Here is a 12,015-nt window from a genome sequence, read left to right as displayed (position 1 = left end):
AAATGCAAATTAGAACAACTCTGAGGTGCCACCTCACAACTATCAGATTGGCTAAGATGAAGAAAAAAAGAAAATGATCAATGTTGGAGAAGATATGGGAAAACTGGGATACTAATGACACTAATGGTGGAGTTTTGAATGGATCCAACAATTGCACTGGGAGAGTAATTTGGAACTACACCCAAAGGGCAATCCAACTGTGCATACCCTTTGATCAAGCAATACTACTTCTAGGTCTGTATCTCAAAGAGATCATAATAAATGAGAAAAGACCAAGAGTACAAAAATATTTATAGCAAATTCTTTTGGTAGTGGCAAAGAATTGGAAATTGAGGGGTTGCCCATTAATTGGGGACTGGCTTAACAAGGCATGGCATATGAATGGTATGGAGTACTATTGTCCTTTTAGAAAACCTGGAGAAACTAGCATGAACTAATGTTGAGTGAAGAGAATATTGTCCACATTAACAGCAACACTGTGAGATGATCAACTATGATGAATGCAATTCCTCTCATCAGTTCAGCTATCAAGGACAATCCATCTACATTCAGAGGAAAAACTATGGAATCTGAATGTAGAACAAAGCATACTCTGTTCACTTTTTAAAACTTTTTACATTTTTACTTTCATTCTCATGGTTCTCCCCCCCCCTTAGTTCCAATTCCTTTTTTATGACTAATATGGAAACATGTTAAACATGATTGTACATGTATAACTTTTAATTAGATTGGTGGTCATTGCCATGGAAAGGGGAGAGGGGGAAAGGAGGGTGGTAGAAAAATGCAGAACTCAAACTTGCAAATGGATGAATGTTGAAAGCTACCTTTGCATTTTATTGGGAAAAAATAATTAAGATCAAAATAAACAATAGAGAAATGAATAAGTAAATGAATGAATGAATGAATGAATAACACAACAATGTTGGTGGTGTCTCCCTTCTAGGGTATCAGGGATTCAAACATGGAAATGTATAGAATGTCCCTGGAAAACTGCCAGGTGATATAAAAAGTCAGTTATGACAATAATTGTCCTATGTTCCTATTAGATTAAGATCTTTTTGTATACTACTTCGGTCACCTAATTTTTTAAATACCTCCCAACTTTAAATATAAAAATCTGATAACCATAGCACGTCAATGATTAGACAAAGATTTTCATTGTTTACTATTTGCTGACCACCACACTGTGCAGAAGGAATGAAAATAGTGACTGTCAGTGAGGATTTTATATTCTATATAAGAAGACCACACGTGGGGGGTGGGGGCCAGAAAGCATAGGTCTGGGGATAGCAAAGGAGAGACTGCAGGGAACAGCATGGAGGCCTGATTCTCAGTAAAATCAGTCAAAAGACTCAACTACATAAGTCGTGGGGGGGGGGGAGTCAAGGATGGAATCCATGTTTCTGATGGGGTGGGGAGAATGGTTGGTGATCAGGACCAAGGCAAGAAAAGTGAAGGAAACATAGGCCCTTCTCCCTCTCATTTGGGACTGCTGCCATAGCCCTCTCACCAGCCTCAGCCTCCATTTTCTCCCCACTCTGATCCATCTTCCACTCCAACTCAAAGCTCTTTCTTGCTATTAGGATCAAATATAAAATCCTCCAGAACTTCAACACTCTTCCCAACCTGGACCTCTCTACAATCCAGAGACACTGTGTTAGTTCTCATGTGCCACACTCTATAATCTCACACCTTTTCACGAGTTATTTCCCATGTCTAGAATGTCCCCCCTCTTTCCTTCTCAAACTGCACCTCCTATGTGCCACTCTCCAGTCCAAACACCACCCCCAGTTCCAGTGTCTTCCAGTTCCCCTCTACATAATTTGCAGGTACAGTTTTTTTGCATGCTTTTTACATCCTTAGAATGTGAGCTTCCTAGGAGCAAAACCTGGTTTTCTGCCTTTTTTGTATCCTGTTTACCACAGTCTCTATCTCATAAGTTTACATTTAATAACTGTGTATCTTGACTGACTGCTTAGTCCCCAAGGGCAAACTCAGATTAAAGGGTGAAAGACACAGTGATTTCAAGGTCAACCTAAAGAACCTTCTAAAAAAGTGAACATATTGCAAAATGAAAAAAGATGTTTCAATAGACAGTTAGAGCCTAACTTCAAGTAGTCGCTTGTGATTGTTTGCTGTGGATACTATAGAAGAGATTCAACCATTAAGTTTGATACTGAACTATATTACTTCTAACTTTTATTCCAATTCAGTAATTCTATCATCTTATATCTGGTCATCCCTTTCTTCAAAATATCGTTCATGTCTGTCCCTTTATTTTTCCCAAGTATCACCCAGTCCATACTTTCATCATTTTGTATGAGATTAATCTCCCAGTCTAACTTCTAAATTGTTAATTTTCTACCCAAAACTCCCCTTATTAAAATTTTTTGGTAATATATTTTGAAATAATTCTATTCTGGTTTCTTCTCACTAGCAAAGTTAGCTTTTCAAACAGTACAACATGTCTCATAACAGTAAGAATTAACAAAAAGGGACGGCTAGGTGGCGCAGTGGATAGAGCATTGGCCCTGGAATCAGGAGTACCTGAGTTCAAATCTGACCTCGGACACTTAATAATTACCTAGCTGTGTGGCCTTGGACAAGCCACTTAACCCCATTTGCCTTGCAAAAACCTTAAAAAAAATAACATTATGAATTAAGAACTAACTATATTATGCAACAGAAGACCTAAAATTTACCTGTAGTTCTTTTAATGAAGGAGCACTTGTTTTTTCTCCACTTACAGATGGAAGCCTTAATCGAACTGGTTTTCCATGAGATTTCTTAGCAAGAAGTAAATGATAAGTAGCAGTAAGTTGATCATATTGCCACTGGGGAAAAACAAAATACAAAACTGTTTGGAATACTAATATATTGGTTTCTGGAACAACAAGTTATTACTAGAATGGTGTCATTCTTAACCCTTCCATAAGAAAGGGTCAGCAAACTTTGCCTCACTTTAAAAATGTAAAAACTATTCTCAATTCAACAGCAGTACAAAATCAGTGGGCAGGGGGAACCAGGCCTGCAAGGCTTTAGTATGCCAAATCCTACTTCATATAATATAATTTTTGATCATGGCCTGTAATTTTGAGTGTCCCCAAAAGCAAACTCCCACTTTTCAAAGCAATTTATCATATTAGAGATGATAGCTTTCTTAGATTTCTGAGGGAAATGAGAAATAAAGACTGTAAAAAAAGCATTCAAAAAGCACAGTGCCAGACACTGTGTCATGAGCTGGACATAGAAAGATAATAGACTGTCCTTGTATTGAAGGAGCTCATCCTCTAATGAGGAAGACAACATGTAAACAGCCATATACCAACAAGCTAAATATATAAATAGGAAGTAATCAACAGAGGGAAGGGACTGAAAGGACTGGAAAAGTATTCCTGTAGAAAGGGAGATTTGAGTTGGGACTCAAAGGAAGTAGAGAAGTCAATAGGGAAGATGAGCAAGGAGAACATTCTAGGCAAGGAAGACAGCCAGAGAAAAACTGAGTAGATTGAGAAGGGGAAGAACATGACTCTGGCATCAGTTTTTAACATAGAGTAGAGTAGCTATGATAATCCTGGGTAGTAGTGATAAGGGACCAATCTGAGAGAATAGGGAGAATTAAATGAGCTAATATTCATAAAAGCCTGACACAGTGGGTGTCTAATAAATATTTACTTCTTTTTCTTATTTGTGTGGTAAGGGAGAAAAAAGAAAGCCAAGGATAATATTAAAATTTAAACCTGGGACAATGGAAAGATGGGGGTGCTTTCAAGAGAAAAAGGGAAGTTTGAAAGAGAGGAATTTACATTCAGTTAAGGCATAAACATGCTTACAGGTAGAAGGAAAGGAATTAATGAAAAAAGACATTACAGATTCAGGAAAGAATTCTTTATTATGGGGCAGCTAAGTGGCACAGTGGATAGAGCACCAGTCCAGGAGTCAGGAGGACCTGAGTTTAAATCCTGCCTCAGATACTTAATAATTGCCTAGCTATGTACCTTGGGCAAGTCACTTAACCGAACTGCCTTGAAACTGAACTGCCCCACTCCACACACACACAAAAAGAATTCTTTATTACACAAGGGAGACTGTAAAAGAAGAATTAATTACCTTTACCTGTGCCCTTTGACCCATTCCCACCTCTAAGACTTGATTCCAATCAAGTCCCCAGGTAAAGGTAATTAATTGTTCTCATACCAAAAGGCAGAGTTAAAGGAATAGCAATACCTTTTCCTTTAAAAAAGGGAAAATAGGTAAACACATGAAGGATATGGAAGAAGAGAGCTGGACAAACCACTAATTAAAGTCCGGTTTTGTTTTTTCAATTAAGCTGGAATTAAGTCATCTGCTTTATATATAGAGAGAGGAATGAAATGAGTAGTGGAGATATATGAAAGTTTGAAGAATAAGCAAAAGATTTACAATAGTAACTTTAGGGTATATATGAAACAAAAAAAAAGTGCCTAGCAGTAAAAACTTGGGAGAGATCACTGTCTCCTAACTGGATACCAATGATTTTCTCTAGTGATGTTCAGCAGTTTTGGTTAGGAATAGAAGAACCAAATAGAGAAAGCTACCCAAGAATCAGGTTAGGAATAAAAGGTAAAAGATTCTAGATTGGAGGCTGTAAATTATTAAAACATTGGAATCTGGAGTCAAGTTTGAGCAATGGAGATAAAGAGAAAAGGAAGAGGCTGAACACAAAAGATCAAAATGAAAACAAAAAACATGGCATAGAGAATAAGCCACCAGACTTGAAGTCAAGAACACTCAAATTCAAAATCCCATTCAGACACTTAAAGCTAGCTGTGTGGCATTAAGAAAATCACTTAACCTTTCTTGGCTTCATTTGTAAAAAGGGAAAAATATCTATAGTACTTGCACCTCATAGGATTATTAAGAGGTTCAAATGAAATAACAAATATCAGTTATTAATTAATGGTGTATATGAAGGAATGGATGGGAGAACAGAATTTCAAAAGTTAAGATTTTGAAGCTAATATGGCAGTTCCATGTGTTGAAGGGTAAAAGCTGATCATGATGAATCTAAAGTGGGCTGGAGTTGGAGGTCATTGGAATGGAAGAGATTAAGAAAATATATGGTCAGGGAGGGAGAAGGAACATCAAGATCACCCAAAAGACAAGAGCAGCAGGTAATGATGTCACTGGATGACAGACTAGAGTTGAAAGGACTTGAGAGGCCATTTAGCTAACTTCTTCATTTTACAAATGAAATAACTGAGATTCAGAGAGGTTAAGATACTTGATCAAGGCCATACTGGTAGTACATGGCAGAGTTTGGATTCAAACTTTGGTCCTATTACTCTAAGTTCAGTATTCTTTCCAATGCCTCTTACTGTGTCTTCAAAGTCACTGCTTAATAAAATATTTATTTGGCAGAACTCCTACCTTGAAAGCTACCAAAAAAAATTTTTTAAACATTTTTTTAAAAATCTAAATAAGAAAATTTAATCTTTACTACAATTTTCTTTCATTCAAATTCATTCAAACAAGTATAAACATATCTATTTCAAGAAAAGATCCCTCAGAGGACAATCACATTAAACAAAGTTAGAAGTTTAAGGTAACTAAACAGCAGAAAACAAATAAAACTTCATGTTTATATGATTCATTTAAATGGGCATGATGTTACACTGCAGAGTACAAAGAGTAAGAATAGAATATCATGGCAATAATTAAACTAGAAATTCATGAAGTTCTACTTTAGATAAGTGTGAAATAAAAGATTGCCAGAGTTGAGGAATGAAAGGGGAGTAATAAATATAAAAAGAATATGGCTGAGAAAAGTGAGGAAGACAAAAACCAATAGCTTCAAGAATTTTTTAAGGAAAGGAGATTCTTGGGAATTTGAAGAATCCAGTATAGAGAGAGGTTGAAAGGACACATGCTGGAGCAGAAGGGAGATTATGAGATGAAAAAAGAATCACATCATTATCCTGGGTTGAAAGCAAAAAACTGGTGTTAAGAGGTTTTAGGATGAAGAGATGAAAAGAAGAGTCTTTATTTTAGTCTTTATTTTTCTCAGTAAAATCAGAGGTAAAGTTCTTAGCTGTGAGAGCAGGGAATGTAAGAAGCTTGAGAAAAGAACATATAGTTTAGATTAACTTCTCTGGCAATAAACTAAAGAATCAATTGGAGAAAAATAAAAGAATTGCCTTGCTGCAGTGAGAGCCAAGTTGAACATGGATAACAAATTTACAGTGTATCTGTTAGCACAATTATATGACTTATTCTCTAGTTCTGTTCAGTAACATGCAAGTAGAAGCAGAGGAGGCATCAGGTGGTGGGAGTAATCTAGAGCTAGAGTCTGACAAGAGATAAGAGTCAAGGTGGAGAAAGAATGGAGAATGCAAGTGGATGAATGTTGAAAAACTTTCCATCATGTAGGTAATTGGAAAAATGAAATAAAATATCAACCAAAAAAAAAGAAAAAAGAAAGAATATAGCATAAAGGAGAATGAGGGAGATGATTTACCTATAGTTATTTATAGGGGAAATGACTTAAAGAGTACTGTCACTGCAACTCTAATTCAAATTAGTGTCTTTGGCATAGTATTCTACTTTTACTGAAGGCCAGAAAACATCAGAAAAATTATGAGTAGGAATAATGCTAAAATTTTTAATGAGTTCATTTTCAATATGTTTGCAATAAAAACAATCAGTAAGCTTTCATATTGTGCTCATAAAACAAGGACAGATTTTTGAATGAAGACAGAAAAAAATATTATAACAAACCATTATTCTTACCAATGAAATCAAGTCTTCCATTATTTGTCTATTGTGTTTATGATATACTGAAAGTTCTATAACACAATCTTCATCAAGACGTCCACACTATAATAGTAATATAAATAATTAGATTAACAAAAATTGTGTTGAAAATTAAAATAGAATTTTATTCATAATTACTTAGCATCACTACATAAAAACAATGTGGAGGACAACTATGTTGAGTTTATAGATTCTCCACTGCTCAGTCTCTACTCTAGAAGGGAAAATCAGTGATAAAACTATGCCTCAATCAGGAGGCAGACAAAAAACCAGGACTACAGATGAAAAGGCTGAGAAAGACTCAAGAAAGAATTAATATAGGAAGGAAGATATGAGAGCTCCAGAACAGAGAGGCATGATGTATGAATGAGGCAAGGGTTGAAATGAAGAAAACTAATGGTGGTGTAAAACTTACTAGGAAGGTGAGTATGTGATCTAACAATTGAAGATGAAAGCAACAAGGATGTGAATAAAGATGGAGTGAATTTTAAAGTCAGGGAGGTAATTGCTGAATGATAGTGACAGGAGAATCTGAAAACAGCAGTTAGAAATGAGAAACATTTTGCTAATTCCTAGTCTTGGGCCCACAGTTAAGTTCCCAGAGGAAAGGGAAGACAAGAGGGAGATAAGAAATGGAGAGCTGTGTTTACTAATGGGGTGGGGGGGGGGGGGAAGAACAGCTGCAGGCTGTCTCTGCTACTGATTCCCCCTCTGATCCTAAGAAGCCTGTGGGTCCCAAAGAATACTCTGATGCAATATGCTCCACAGAGAATAGGGATATGAGACCCTGGTGAATGATCAAGCAGAATCAAGTTAATTCCAACTCTGTGACCTAAGGATAGTAATTAGATAAAATGGAACTGCAAGTATTAGAAGTTTTTGTATCACAGATATCTCCATATTTCAGATAATGTAAACATTTTAGGTAAGAACTGCTACCTTTCTATCAAAAGATAAAGTTTATATTCTTTATCACAATAGCTAAACTTTCTAAAATAATTATTCTTTCTATTATGGTCCTAAATTAGGGGAAAAAATATTTAAGAGTAGATAAAGAAAATATACACCTGCTCTTCATCTAACATGTCATCTTTATTTTATTTCATTTGTTAAAGCATCTTATTTCACTAGGTTTACGGATATGACTAGAAACTGAGATTCTATGAAAAAAACCTCCTTATGTGGAGAAGTGACGACACCCAATGGCCATGTGGAGGCATTTTACATTGTCTACTCTCTTATTGGCATTAGATCATCATAGATGATCTAATATAAGATTTTAGAGCTGAAAGGGAACTTAAAAGTTTATAATCACTAAAATCCTGGAAAAAAAATCATTCTAGTTGCTATGCAAAATACATGAGACAAATTGCTGTATTTACATAATTGAAATAACTCTTGAAATCAAGTTTTAACTGTGATGTCCTTAGTTCATAAACTGCTAAAACAAAAGAAGAATGAATTTAGGCTGGTGGGGAGGGAATAGTATCAATTCAGAATCCAGTAGAATTATAAAAATAGTCAAAGAATAGTGAGAGTGAGAGAGGAGTAGCATCATATTCTACCCTGGCTTCCCAAGGATTTCTAGGGGTTAAAAATGGTACAGTAACATCAGCTGAGGGTAAAAAGAATACAGAGTGGAACCAAGCATATCATCATGGAAAGCATCATCTAGCATTATAAAGCATTCTAATTTTTGATGAAGATTCAAGGAGATGATTTAAAAACATAAAGCAGAATAAATAATATTTCCATTATACTCACTGGATATTTACTCTGCCATTCAACAGGACACGAGTTATCTTGCATGATCCAGGGGTGGCTCAGCAGATGTTTCACAGAAATTCGTTTCTTTGGGTCCACCTAGTGGCCATTGAGAATTGGCCAAAGATTACCTTTTTCAAATGGACAGAAAACTTTTTTCTCCTAAGGGCTCAAACTTCATTTGAACAGTTAAAAACTTTATAATCACAAAAATGCTATGATGCAGTGGTCTTCATATAAGATCTTCTGAAATGTGAAACCAGGCAAAAAACAAAACAAAATCCTAAAGCAATCAATACTGGCTTTTTAAGTTAAGTGCCTTAGCAGAATTAACTTTATTGATACAAATATTATTCATAAAGTTCAGCCAGTAAATTTATGATGGCATACTTTTTTGCAAAAAAAAATATCCTTAGGAAATAAATATTCACCAATTTAATATGTAGGGAATTACAATGCTGGGTGCCAGATTAAATACATAAGATCACTTTTCAAAAAAAAACTTGCAATCAAATAAAATACTTCAAAAAGGATAACTCCATTAAATCCATATAGTTTTCAGATGTAATGAAAAAAAACAATCAATAAGCATATATTACTGTGTGCCCAAAACTGTGCTAAATACAAAGACAAAAAAAATCAAACACTCTTTATCCTTGAGGAACTTATATTCAATTTGAGGGAATAAATGCCTAATACATAAAAAATACGGGTAAAAATAAGTTACCCTAATAGTAGCTAGAAGGAAGGCAACAGTTTGGAAAGGTCTCCTGTCAGGGCAACGCTTGAGCTCAGCTGTGAAGGAAGCAGGGCTTCTACGAGGCAGAGGTGAGCAGGGGAACAGGAGGGACAGCTTGTACAAAGGACGGAAACAGATGAAATGTTGCGTACAAGGACCATGAAGAAACCATTTTAGTGTAACGTAAAGTCAAGGGTAATGAGCCTGGTAAGGTAGGGTGGAATTAAACAGCAAAGGGCTTGCAGCAGTGACAAGAGGAGTCTGTATCCAATAGGCAACAGGGAATCAATGAAGCTTTTTCAGCAGAAAGGTGAATGGTCAAGGATGAGATTTTTCCAGTCTTGCTATGGACAATTAATTTGCATTTCCCCTATTTAATCAAGGTAGATGAACCCGAAGTAGATTTTGACAAAGAAAAGATACATAGCAATAGTAACACCATGTTACATTAATATAATGTAATAATGGATTTTCAGCATTTCAAATGTTGAATTTTCCCAGTCCTAGAAAGTTAATGATGGAAGGATCGTTAAATCTAGCTTCCTGACTGTGAACCCTTCATAATTTTTTGTTGGTATAAACAAAATCTATACTTTATTCAGTTCTCTCGAGTACTTGAATGGGAACTGCAGTTCCTTTAATAAAACAACCCAAATACTGATTCCTTGATCAAATCTGGATAGTGGCAAAACAAGTCTAAGTTCATAAGACTGAACAAAACTCATGAGCCCATTATTACAATTCTTGAGTATCAGCTAACATTTCAGAAAGCTTACTCATAAATCCCCAGAGTACATAGAAGTCCAGCAGAAAGAAAAAATATATGTATGTCTTACCCATAGGTTCAAGTATAACTTTATGTTTTTTTGCTGGGTAAAATAAAATAAACTCTACATTCAATGCCTGAAAGGATCAAGTCAAAGCTCAACACCCCCCCTTTTTTTGGCAAGCCAAATGGGTTTAAGTGACTTGTCCAAGGTCACACAGGTAATTATTAAGTGTCTGAGGTTGGATTTAAACTCGGGTCCTCCTGAATCCAGGGCCGGTGCTCTATCCACTGCACCACCTACCTTTCCCTCAATGCTCTTTTAAATTTTTTTACTTTTCCAGAGGAAAACCTGGAATAAGTTAAGGAGAATTTAGAGAGGCTTTCAAAAATGTCTGTGTAAAGTCCAAAGCTTTGGTTAGGGTCACAGTTCCTATTTTAGTTGACAACAAAGAAATTAAGTTTTATTCACAATCCACTAAATATTTAATTAAATTCTCACAATAACCCTTAAAGATCACCATCTACATTGTATATATGAGAAGATGAAAGAGATGGCAAATGACTTGCCTAAGAGTAAATGGTACAATGGAGCTAAGAACCTGATCTCCTTTCTTCAGTTCAAGTGACATGAAGTTGTTGCCTCTATTTCATGTCATATGTCAAATTGACAAATATAGGGTTATGAGAACAAAGAGAGAGATTGAGACAATTAGAAAATAGATACAAGACAAGGTTAAAAAAAAAGTTAGTGATATAGGGACATTATGATAAAGACCTCAAAACCTAACATAATTAATTCAATTCAACAAAGAAATCCAATGCAGTTGTTTTTGCTTTGATTTGTTATGAATGATGACATGGTAAAACCAGGAAAGGAATTATTACTTGGGGGTAAGGAAGAATAGTATTGGTCAATTAAAATTCTTATCAAAGAAAAGATTAATTCAACCTGAAAATTTTTCAGAAGAGTACAAAGTAGTGATTTCACAAGATCAAAAGTTACTTAAAAGTAAACTTTACCTGCAGCATTTGTTCAAGAAGTAGAATAGTGCCAGGAGACAGCCATTTTGGAATGTCATATTTTCCTCGCTAAAGAAAAGAAATAAAGTAGGTTGGATTTAATTATTCTTGACAGTTTCTTAGTCGATATATTGATTTGATAAAAGTTAACAGAAATATAAGGAAAGTAACTTTATAAAATGTTTTATTTTTTACCGAATATTAAACATTAAACATTAAAACATTTCCATATTGGTCATTTTGTACAAGATTCAAACAAAAAAAGAAGAAAAGGGAAAAAGAGTTTGCTTCAGACAATATTAGTCTCTGGAAGCAGATAGCATGTTTCATCATGAGTCCTTTGGGATTTTCTTGGATCAATATATTGCTGAAAATAATTATTTATAGTTCATCATACAATATAGTTATTACTGTATATAATGTTCTGGTTCTGCTCACTTTATCCTGCATCAATTCATGTTAAGTCTTTCCAGGTTTTTCTTAAATCATTCAGCTTGTCATTTCTTATAACACAGCAATATTCCATCACAATCATATACCACAACTTATTCAGTCATTCCTCAACTGTTGGACATCCCTTCAATTTCCAATTCTTAGCCACAAGGTCAAGGTCTCTCCCCCTTCATTCTTTTGGTTCACATAGAGTAATTACACTCTTATCCAAGAATGCTCTGCCCAAAGGAATGCAAACTAGGATCACTGAAAACTGAGAGCATATCTGGCTCTCAATGATTACTCAAAAAAAGTTCCAAGCCAAGTCCCACAAGTTCATTGTTTGAGTCCTGATAGGCTCAGAATAAATGTAGACAGAAATTGTTTTTGTTTTGGCCATAAAATCAGAGGGTCTTCCCCATTCACTTTGATTTTTTAAAACTATTCTTTAGCAGCTCAAATAGCAGTCATTGTCCCATCCCAAGTAGCCCAGTTAAAG

The 12,015-nt window shown here is 35.3% G+C and overlaps 1 protein-coding gene across 7 annotated transcripts in view; it reads right to left on the bottom strand.

The window, feature by feature from the left end:
* The window catches only part of MELK (maternal embryonic leucine zipper kinase), a 90,786-nt gene that overhangs the window by 14,843 nt on the left and 63,928 nt on the right, over window positions 1–12,015 (bottom strand). For 5 of the 7 annotated variants that reach the window (XM_074200428.1, XM_074200431.1, XM_074200432.1 and 2 more), the window contains 4 exons: window positions 11,085–11,153; window positions 8,557–8,655; window positions 6,769–6,855; window positions 2,703–2,834 (listed from right to left, as the gene is read on the bottom strand). In XM_074200428.1, coding sequence (XP_074056529.1) covers window positions 2,703–2,834; window positions 6,769–6,855; window positions 8,557–8,655; window positions 11,085–11,153 — 387 coding nt within the window. The remainder of the gene's footprint in view (window positions 1–2,702; window positions 2,835–6,768; window positions 6,856–8,556; window positions 8,656–11,084; window positions 11,154–12,015) is intronic. The other 2 variants (XM_074200430.1, XM_074200433.1) reach the window with 2 other exon arrangements.

This window comes from Macrotis lagotis, chromosome X, assembly GCF_037893015.1.
Source record: "Macrotis lagotis isolate mMagLag1 chromosome X, bilby.v1.9.chrom.fasta, whole genome shotgun sequence".
In the NCBI taxonomy this organism is placed as follows: Eukaryota; Metazoa; Chordata; class Mammalia; order Peramelemorphia; family Peramelidae; genus Macrotis; species Macrotis lagotis.
The sequence above is the reverse complement of the archived record's forward strand: the minus strand, read 5'-3'. Positions and strand labels throughout refer to the sequence as shown.